The following is a 10,454-nucleotide window of genomic DNA, read 5'->3' on the forward strand; positions in this document are numbered from 1 at the left end:
GATATCATTTAGGCGCTGACAAATTAGACGGTTTGCGACAGCGTTGGTGTATTGTGGGCCCATGGCACTTCCTACAATCAGTAGTAGTAGTAGTAGTAGTAGTAGTAATAATAATAATAATAATAGTGCTGCCCATCTGACAGTGTTTCCCCAGGATTCTCGGCAACTTCCGACAAATTGAAGCATTAAGCACAGCAATAACACCAAACATTAAAAACTTCCTGTACTGTACAGAGAAGACCCACGGCCACCACTGACATTTTAAAGTGAGCCTGACGCAGCTTGTGAACCTCCAGGTTGAATGTTTGCAGATCACCCCCTGTCTCCCCCCCCCCCAATAATTTGCCTTCATAACCTTAAGTTTGTTTCTGGCACAATAGGGACTGGAAGCTTAGACCGCCGGTCCCTTAACTTGCCTTTGCAGCCTGGTGCTCATTGCCAGCACAATAGGGACTAGAGACATTTAGAGCATCAGTCCTTGGTGGTGGTGGGGGGGGGGGTTCTGGACGAAAAACTGGTATATGGGGGCAGGCCAATAAGTAGGTTTTTAGTATTAAACTTGCGGGGTGCATTTAGCTTTGCATACTACGGCATGTAAAAGTCTTAGGTCGAGACAGTCTGGGACCCTAGTTTGGAAGCATCGTTTGAGTCAATATGCAATAAGTACTGGTTTAGATTGCACCCAACTAAGTCATAGGTTTTGGATGTCCGTAGTATATTTCGTTCGCGGGTGGATGCAATAATTGGGAACCTACGTGTGCCAAAATTAAACACACTGCACATTTAAAAGCAGTATCGTACCACATCAAACCGCCATGGCTCCTGCCAAAGGATCCTGGGAACCGTAGTTCGTTGAGGGGTGCTGCATGTTGGTAGGAGACCCTTACCCACCCCCCACCACGAGCTACAATTCCCAGGAGGAAGATTGATGCCCTGGGAGCTGTGTTGCTTTAGAATGGAGCGTTTGTCCCGGGGAAGAAAATCTGAAAGGGTTACCTGCACACCCTTCATCCTGTATAAGATTTGGAACGGTGGCAAGGTCCCCTCATGCCTTGATCTCACAAGGTTTGACCGGAAAGTTCGGTGAACGGTGACAGAAATCGGACAGCGAGAAGTACCCAAACATACAATCGGTGTCGCAAACCCACAAAATGCTCATAATTGTGTACGGAGTTGAAGCTGTAACTCAAAAGGCAGCGTATGAGTGGTTTAAGCGTTTCCGCAAAGGTCAGCAAACCATCGAAGATGACCATCAGAGAAGCAGAACAGTGGCAAATGTTGACAAAGTGTGTGAGTTATTGATGCGGAATCGGCATTTGTCTGCCCGAACGATGGCGGAAGAATGGCATATTCTCTGCGAAATCGTTACCGAGTTGTCCCACCCTCCATAGTCTCCCGATCTGGCCCCACCGGATTTCTTTCTTTTTTCCAAAACTGAAATTTGCACTGAAAGGGCACAGATATTTCCAACATTTCACACGTCTAATCTGCTGTGACGAAGGAACTGAAAGCAGTACAAGAAGACGACTTCTGCAGAAGTTTCCAACAGTTCTGTTAACGTTGCCAACGGTGCGTCGTATCAGAGGGGGCCTACTTTGAAGGCCTTAAGGTATGTATGTTTGAAAATCTCACTGTCTGATTTCTGTGACCATTCGCCGAACTTCCCATTCACACCTTGTATTTTTTTTGGGGGGGGGTGTCAAATGGCCAGAATTCAGAGAGACCTTCCCCCCCCCCAAAGTTTATTCGGAAAACTATATATGTACAATCAAGAAATCAAATATCAATCTTTACAATAACATAAAATAAGAATTTCACCACTGTGACATCCCTCCACCTCGAGTCCACATCTTTTAGTATTAATACAGTGGTGCCTTGACTTATGAATTTAATCCGTTCTGAAGGCACCTTCGTAGGTCGAAAAATTTGTAAGTCGAAAAGCGCCGTTGGAAACGCGATTTCCCATAGGAATGCATTGGAAACGGAAAAATTCGTAAGTCGAAGCAACCCCATCTAAAAATTTGTAAGTAAAAAAAAACCTATCTAAAACCGCCGCGGTTTCCGTTCAGATGTCAAGAAATTCGTAAGTGTGCGGCCATTTGCCCCATTCGTAAGTCGAAAAATTCGGTTGTCGAGTCGTTCGTAAGTGGAGGTACCACTGTATTTACACTGTGTTTTTTTATATTATTCAACATTCACCTATTGTTAATTTTGTCATGATCCGATTTAGCTTTACATACTTAGTCTATACATATCAACAGGTTTTCTTTAGAACAGTGTTTTTTTTTCAGATAATCCTCAAAACATTGCCACTCCATCCTTAATTTCTGATTTGACTGGTGTCTTATGGCTGCCGATAATTTAGCCAGTTCTATAAATTCACATCACGGGACACAGGTGGCTCTGTGGGTTAAACCACAGAGCCTAGGGCTTGCTGATCAGAAGGTCGGCGGTTCGAATCCCTGTGACGGGGTGAGCTCCCGTTGCTCGGTCCCAGCTCCTGCCAACCTAATAGTTTGAAAGCACGTCAAAGTGCAAGTAGATAAATAGGTACCACTCAAAGCGGGAAGGTAACTGGCGTTTCCGTGTGCTGCTCCGGTTCGCCAGAAGCAGCTTTGTCATGCTGGCCACATGACCTGGAAGCTGTACGCCGGAAGCTGTACGCTCGGCCAATAATGCGAGATGAACACCACAACTCCAGAGTCTGTCACAACTGGACCTAATGGTCAAGGGTCCCTTTACCTTATAAATTCACATAGCTTACCTATCCATTCTTTTTGGGTACGTACAGTGCCCCCTTTCCAGTTTTTAGCAATTAATAATCTGCCTGTGGCATATAAAAATAGCCTTTTCTTATCCTGTGGGAGATCCTATCCTAAAATGCCCAATAAATTTGCCTCTGGGTTTTTGTTTTTTCTGTAGAAGCTTTGAATTCGGAGAGACTTTGACACAGCCGTTTGCAATCGCTCTCTGGGGAGCGGCTCCGGAAAGCCTTGACATTGAAATCGGGTTCTGCCAAGCCTGATTTGCCTTTAAATGTTTAAGCCCTGGGTAAACCTAATCTGATAGGGTTTTTGGCTAAAGGAGGTTGCTTTCATGCAGAACCAAGCAAACAGTATTCCCTTTCCCCAAAATCCTTTTCCGATTCAGCCCTCCACAATCCTCTTATTACTTTGTGTGTACGAGACCTATTCATAATCCTCTTTCCAGTTTGGCATCTGCTTGCAGGGGGGGGGGGCTGCAACATATTTTTAAAAAGACAACAGTTTGATCCTTGGCTGAGGACACCCAAACAGGGTTTTATTTTTACTGCACAGAGCAAAATGGACCGTTTTGTTTGGTTCCTGAGCCCCACTTCGTAGACAGGGCCTCGTTCTCCCCGACTCTGACCTTTGCTAGACTGGCTGTGCCATGCAAAGTTTTTCCGGGTCATGTGGCCGTCATGACTAAGCCACTTCTGGCTAAACCAAAGCAGTGCATGGAAACGCCGTTTACCACGGAAACGCGGTACCTATTTATCTACTTGCACTTTGATGTGCTTTCAAACTGCTAGGTTGGCAGGAGCTGGGACCGAGCAACAGAAGCTCACCCCGTCGCAGGGATTCGAACCGCTGACCATCCGATCGGCAAGCCCAAGAGGCTCAGCGGTTTACACCACAGCACCACTCGCGTCCCTAACCAAAGAGTAGTTAGCATAATGAATTGCTGGGAGGGAACACCACGACGCAGGCAGGATGCCTTCCAATGGATGATGTTCAAAAGTATTGTGGTGGTGGAGGCTCCGGCATGGAGAATTCAGTAGCAACCAGGAAACAAGCAGAACAGAACAGTGTATCCGCATTGAATCAACTGTTTCGGAGATGAATCTTCGTCAGCTGATGACGAAATTAAGTTCATTACATACAGTGAATGACAACAAAAATAATACTGCTATTGAATTTTTCATGTTGGAGCCCCGCCACCACCACATTACTTTCAGACACCATCCATTGATAAGCATCCTGCCTGCATCGTGGTTTTTCCTCCCAGCAATTCATTACGCTAACTACTCTTTGGTTATGGGCTGATATAGTGGTGCCTCGCAAGATGAATTTAATTCGTTCCGCGAGTCAATTCGTTTTGCAAATAATTCGTCTTGCAGGGCATTCGTCTTGCGAGGTACCGCTGTGTGTGTGTGTGTGTGTGTGTATTGAAGCTGGTGATTTGTAAATTTTGGGTGGCATTCTAACCACCTATAATCAATACATTTACTGTACTACATTTATTAGCCACATGTTGCGGCGGTATTTGAGCGAAGTCTTGGGAGAGCTTCCGCTCGGTGCAGACAGCACTGAGCTTAGAGCATGGGTAGGCAACCTAAGACTCGGTGGCCGGATCCGGCCCAATCGCCTTCTAAATCCGGCCCACAGACGGTCTGGGAATCGGAGTGTTTTTACATGAGTAGAATGTGTCCTTTTATTCAAAATGCATCTCTGGGTTATTTGTGGGGCACAGGAATTTGTTCATCCCCCCCAAAAAAATATAGTTGGCCCCCCCACAAGGTCTGAGGGACAGTGGACCGGCCCCCTGCTGAAAATGTTTGCTGACCCCTGGCTTAGAGGGACCAGCGTTCTTCCTCGATATAAAGCAGCTTCCCCTGCTGGACCAGCCTTTTACTCCAAACAATGAGGACTGCAATCTTGTTTGCCGTGTTTATTTCATTCATCCCCTGTGGTCTAAGCAAGAAAGCAAATCCTTTGCCTCTGTGTATTGGAACGCGAATTAACGGGCAGCCGAGACTCAAAATAGTGAATTCTCTCTCTGCCTGCCTGCCTGCCTTCATCTCAACCCTCCCCTCGCAAAATCCCCAGCTATTATGATCTGCTTAGCTGATTTTAAGAGATCAGCTCTTGGAGAGGGGAAGGAGCCCAGAATAGTAGATTTGTCTTCTGCTGGTTTTTTTTTGGGGGGGGGGAGGTGGAAAGGGGGAAATATCTGGAAGAGGAAAGGCTTTGAGCAAGGGTATCTGTATTTAAAATAAACTTTAAAAAGCTGGGTGGGTGGCTGTGCAGAGAATGTGCTCTTTTGCTCTCCAGCTGTTGGCAAACAGCATCTCTCACCCCTAAAAGTCGCCAGGAACTCCTTGGGGACGCTTTCGAGTTGCAGCGATCGAGGGCTCTGCCTTGCGCGACGACAGCTGTTCCCTGTAGCCAGGTAAGTTGCTTTCTGCAAATCCCAGAAAACAAAAGCCAGGTTTAGAAATTTAGGCTTAGCAGCAAACGGGTAGCTTGATTTGCAGCCCCCCCAAGAGGAAATTGAGTTTGGTGCAACGGGAGGCATTGTTGCTGGTCGTTGCATGCTTAAAACTTTTCCCACGCTGCACAGGTTGGAAGGGGTGCTGCAGACCTCCGAAACCTTCTGCGCCTGTTTAACCAGAGAGAGCAGCGAACCATCAAGGAATATTAATTGCTGCGTGGCTGGGCAAGCCTGGCCAGTGTGTCTGGAGGTCCTATTCTGATTTTAATCTGATTTTAAGCTGTATTTCAGTCGATTGCTGGATTTTAAGTTTTAACGTATTATATATTTTGATGTTAGGGACCCAGGTGGCGCTGTGGTTAAACCACTGAGCCTAGGGCTTGCTGATCAGAAGGTCGGCGGTTCAAATCCCTGTGACGGAGTGAGCTTCCGTTGCTTGGTCCCAGCTCCTGCCAACCTAGCAGTTCGAAAGCACGTCAAAATGCAAGTAGATAAATAGGAACCACTACAGCGGGAAGGTAAACGGCGTTTCCATGTGCTGCTCTGGTTTGCCAGAAGCGGCTTTGTCATGCTGGCCACATGATCTGGAAGCTATACGCCGGCTCCCTCGGCCAATAATGCGAGATGAGCGCGCAACCCCAGAGTCGGTCACGACTGGACCTAATGGTCAGGGGTCCCTTTACCTTTACTTTATATTTTGATGTTAGCTGCCCTGAGCCCGGTTTGGCTGGGGAGGGTGGGATATAAATTGATTGTGTGACTGTGGAAATGGATAAAAGCCCCCCATCTAAACAATGACCGTCATCAGTGCAGGTAAATAAAACAATTTAATTTTAAATCCACTTGCCACAAGCTGCTTAACAAATGAAAGCTGGTACTGTTGCTTATCAAAATATACAAGATAGTTGATGTTTTTTTAAAATATAAAAACCATTTTATACTTGTTCCCAAAAACCTTTTTTTTTTTGACAGGTAAAAAATGTTGTTATAAATATTTACAGCATTTTCTTGTGTTAGAGGAATATTTTTACAAACTTAATGAAGACATGAAAAGGGAATGTTTAGACTCTTGTAATTGCACACCAGTCTTTCTCTTAACACAGCACTCTGTTTCCATCCAATTTAATTTTACTTTTTATCATCTACAATGCTATCTTATTTATTTTATAGTACAATACATTGATTATTGCTTTCATTTTTTGGATCAATAGTCTCGTTAGATAGTAGAATTCATGTTAAATTGCTAGTTTTGGGTTGTTTTTAAAAGTCCAGAAAGGATTAATCCGTTTTGCATTACTTGCTATGGGAAAGCGCGCCTTGGTTTTGGAACGCTTTGGTTTTGGAACAGACTTCCAGAATGGATGAACTTTGAGAACCAAGGTACCAGTGTACAGTGGTACCTCGGTTTTTGAAGGCCATCCGTTCAGGAAGACCGTTGGAGTTCCGAAACCTTGAAAACCAAAAACTCAGTACAGAAGCCTTAAAACGGAAAGCTCAATGCAAAAGCTGCGTTTCCGGTTCGACTTCCAAGGCCCATTCAAAAAACCGAAGCGTTTACTTCCAGGTTTATGGCGTTTGAAAACCGAAATGTTCGTCAACAGAGATGTTCAACGTACCACCGTATTATTTAATCACACTGCAAGATCCCCACATGTGTTGAAATGTTCCTACTATTGTTGTTTTCTCACACTTCCAGCATTTATCACTCTGTGATTTAAACATCTTTGCTGGCCTATTTGGTGTTAAGTAACCGCCTGTGGATCTTTAGACGGTTTTCGTTTAAAGTATAGCCTGCCGTAAATTTTGAGTTATTTGTCCAAGTTGATACTGTCCATGGGCCTTTTTTCTTAACATATGGCTTTTCTCCGTAAGTGGGGCCTGAGCTGCCCCTATCTCTTTCTTCCCCAGAATATCCATCAGGGGAAACCTAAATAACGATTGCTGGCTGGGGAAGGAAGGAAGGGGAACAGGGCTCCAGGGACCTGAGTGTGAATCCTCGCTTGATGCAGTCCGGAGAGGAGGAGGCGGGTGCCCTCTTCAGAGATTACAAACCCCCCTCTCTCGATTCGATCCGCCTGCCCCGCTACGCCTTGTACCTTCTGATGGCTGTCATCATCGTGGTCGTGGTTGCTTACGCCATTGTGGGTCACCTCATCAACGACCTCGCGCACGACTTTGCGGGTGAGTGGGCAGAGCGAGGCCATGCCTCTGAGAAGCTCCCCTTTCTTTTCCAAGTTGCTAGTCCTCAGGACCATTTTGAGTTTGAGTATTCCATTTGTTGTTGTTTTTTAATTTGTTTACAGGGGTACCTTGGTTCTCAGAGTCCATCCCTTTTGGAAGTCTGTTCCAAAACCAAAGCGTTCCAAAACCATTACCCTACTTACCAGTTTGGGTTTTCCACTTAAAAACGTCCCAAGGAACAAACGAAACTGATCTGTAGAAAACGCAGCTTGGGTAAAAAAGAGAGACATTGCACATACTTTTGAAAACTAAGGCATCTTTAATAAAAAATATATATTTAAAAAAACACAAATAAGTTCTAGCTAAGCAGATTCCTTACAGGTCAACTGGTTCCTTTTTCTGGGGAGATCTACACATAATTAAAAATGTAAGTTTCATGCCGATCTAGGAACAAAATTGCGCACAACGCTAATTAGAATATTGAAACATGACGAATCCAAGTGACCAACTAAAATTAGACTAAGGCCACACATTTTGATATTTAGGCAGCTATTCAATTTTATTAATTTTTTTAAAGAAGGCTTTCCTGTAGTTTGAATGACCTAGTCAATTTCATGAAATAACAACTGTATAATCATAGAAATGGCTTTAACGTGCGCAGTCACTGAGTCTGTAATCTTTTGTACTTTATATTGCGATTTTATTCTACACTGCTTTGAGAAGTTTTGGTTGTGAAGCAGCTTATAAACCTGCAAGTAAACAAAATATGATTAGTTTTATAGATGGCAGGTGGGACCCGGCCAGATGGGTGGGGTATAAATAATAAATTATTAGTAGTAGTGGTAAAGGTAAAGGTAAAGGGACCCCTGACCATTAGGTCCAGTCATGACCGACTCTGGGGTTGCGCGCTCATCTCACATTATTGGCCGAGGGAGCCAGCGTATAGCTTCCAGGTCATGTGGCCAGCATGACTAAGCCGCTTCTGGCAAACCAGAGCAGCACATGGAAACGCCGTTTACCTTCCCGCTGGAGCGGTTCCTATTTATCTACTTGCATTTTGATGTGCTTTCGAACTGCTAGGTTGGCAGGAGCTGGGACCGAGCAACGGGAGCTCACCCCGTCACAGGGATTCGAACCGCCGACCTTCTGATCAGCAAGCCCTAGGCTCTGTGGTTTAACCACCGCACCACCTGGGTCTATTATTATTATTATTATTATTATTATTATTATTATTATTATTATTATTATTTTATAGTCCCAGGAAGGAGAGTCTACCACCCTCCAAGGGACTCCTAATATCCTTGACGCGAAGACATTTATTCCCACTTTTTTTCCTTTTCTTGACTTGGATTATTGCCGTTTTAACCTGTGTGCGGCTTTACTTATCCTACGTTTTCGCTAGTCCTCTTTTGGTTTTGTTGCTGCAGCTTTCCTCTCTCTCTCTCTCTCTGTTTTACCTCCGTTACAAGACGAAATAAAAACATCTGTACCAAAAGGGGTAAAAAAAAATTAAAAAGCATTTGCAAGCACACTCTCACACATACCCAGGGCTGGATTCAGGTTTGATGAAGCCCTAAGCTACTGAAGGGAATGGGGCCCATTATATGTCCAGCTGTCCTTTGTCCACAACAAATTGTCACTGTTTTTGTGTGTTGAATATATGCTAATAGGTATCTCAAGCCATTTGCACATCACAAAATATGTATTTTATCAAAGCAATTGTTGAACTGAAATACAATTAAGAAGTATATTAATAGTGAAATAATTATTTAGCTGTAACTTAATAATTTTTGATTCGTCACAAACTGAATAATGCAAACACGTTGGCATTTGGCAAGAACAGAAGTTCCTTTAGGAACACAATTGACAAAGACTCATAATCTAGTCTCTAGAAACTTGCTAGAACATGAAATAATAAGAGGTGTAAATATATGATGCAAACTACTAATAATGATAAATAGCAGAATGTAGGCACCCTATATCTAGAAAGGAGCAAACCAGGGATATTTTAGGGAGCAGGCTAGCAGGCGGGGCCCATGACTTACAGCACAGGAGCCTGCACAACACAAAACACTGTTGCTGTATGTAGGTTTTATTTTATTTGTTTTTTTATCTTATATTTTGGAAATGTACATTCAGTTGTTGTTTTCCCCTTAAATTTTTTGGGGGGCCCTAAGCTAGAGCTTGTTTAGCTTATACGTCAATCTGGCACTGAGACGTACCCAACTTTCTGCTGCCCACAGCCTGCTGGTTTTAATTTTCTCTTCTCCCCCCCCCCCCAGATTGGGCATTTGGCCCCAAACTGGAAGAGAGGAAGAGGCTGGAAGAGGCCTCGGATGGATGTGAGGTTGCAGCTTTTCCCGACCATCGCCTGGGTTGGCAAAAGGACGTCCCTTTCCTAGGGCTGGAGTGTGCGGAGGGCCGCACCCTGCACCCCCTACCTGGGATGGAGACCGGCTCCACATCGCCTTCAACAACTCTGGAAGCGTCTGGCTGAGTTGTTGCTTGGATCAGCTGGAGAGATCAGCTGGATATATATCACCCCTGGATTTGGATTTCCAGGCTCGCGATCCCTGTGATCCTATTTCTTTCCTTTCCTTTTTTTTTTAATACACTGGTACCTCGGGTTACGAACGCGATCCGTTCCGGGTCGCAGTTCGTAACCCGAAAAGTTCGTAACCCGAAAAGGGCCCGAACCGCCGTTTTGCGCATGCGCAAAGCGCTATTTTCGCGCTTTGCGCATGCGCACGCGGCGAAAATACTTCCGGGTTTGCGAAGTTCGTAACCCGGGTTGTTCGTAACCCGAGGTGTTCGCAACCCGAGGTACGACTGTACCATACTTTTCCGCGTATAAGATGCCCCCATGTATAAGATCCCCCCCCCCGTTTTTAGGACTCCTAATAGAGAAAATTGGGGGGGGGGATTGCCCAGAGCTGTTGAGCTTTTTTGTGGGGGAGGGGAGTTTGTCAAAAATAGCTTGCCCGGAGGAACACAACGGCCAATCGCACGCACATTGGCAACGCCACCCAACGCCGGCA

General features: G+C 44.9%; 1 protein-coding gene across 1 annotated transcript; it reads left to right on the forward strand.

Moving 5' to 3' along the window:
* The first annotated feature begins 6,251 nt into the window (after positions 1 to 6,251).
* SMIM44 (small integral membrane protein 44) lies at positions 6,252 to 9,986 on the forward strand. Its single transcript, XM_060275306.1, has 2 exons — positions 6,252 to 7,416; positions 9,699 to 9,986. The coding sequence occupies exons 1-2, from the start codon at positions 7,239 to 7,241 to the stop codon at positions 9,911 to 9,913; spliced, it is 393 nt and encodes a 130-aa protein (XP_060131289.1). The 5' UTR covers positions 6,252 to 7,238; the 3' UTR covers positions 9,914 to 9,986.
* Positions 9,987 to 10,454: the final 468 nt, after the last annotated feature.

Source organism: Zootoca vivipara, chromosome 6 (assembly GCF_963506605.1).
Source record: "Zootoca vivipara chromosome 6, rZooViv1.1, whole genome shotgun sequence".
Classification (NCBI taxonomy): Eukaryota; Metazoa; Chordata; class Lepidosauria; order Squamata; family Lacertidae; genus Zootoca; species Zootoca vivipara.

Excerpts from the sequence above, each read along its gene's own strand:
- SMIM44 (XM_060275306.1), top strand. The coding sequence starts at position 7,239 with ATGCAGTCCGGAGAGGAGGAGGCGGGTGCCCTCTTCAGAGATTACAAA. Across the intron at positions 7,417-9,698 it reads CCTCGCGCACGACTTTGCGG|ATTGGGCATTTGGCCCCAAA; the intron begins GTGAGTGGGCAG and ends CCCCCCCCCCAG.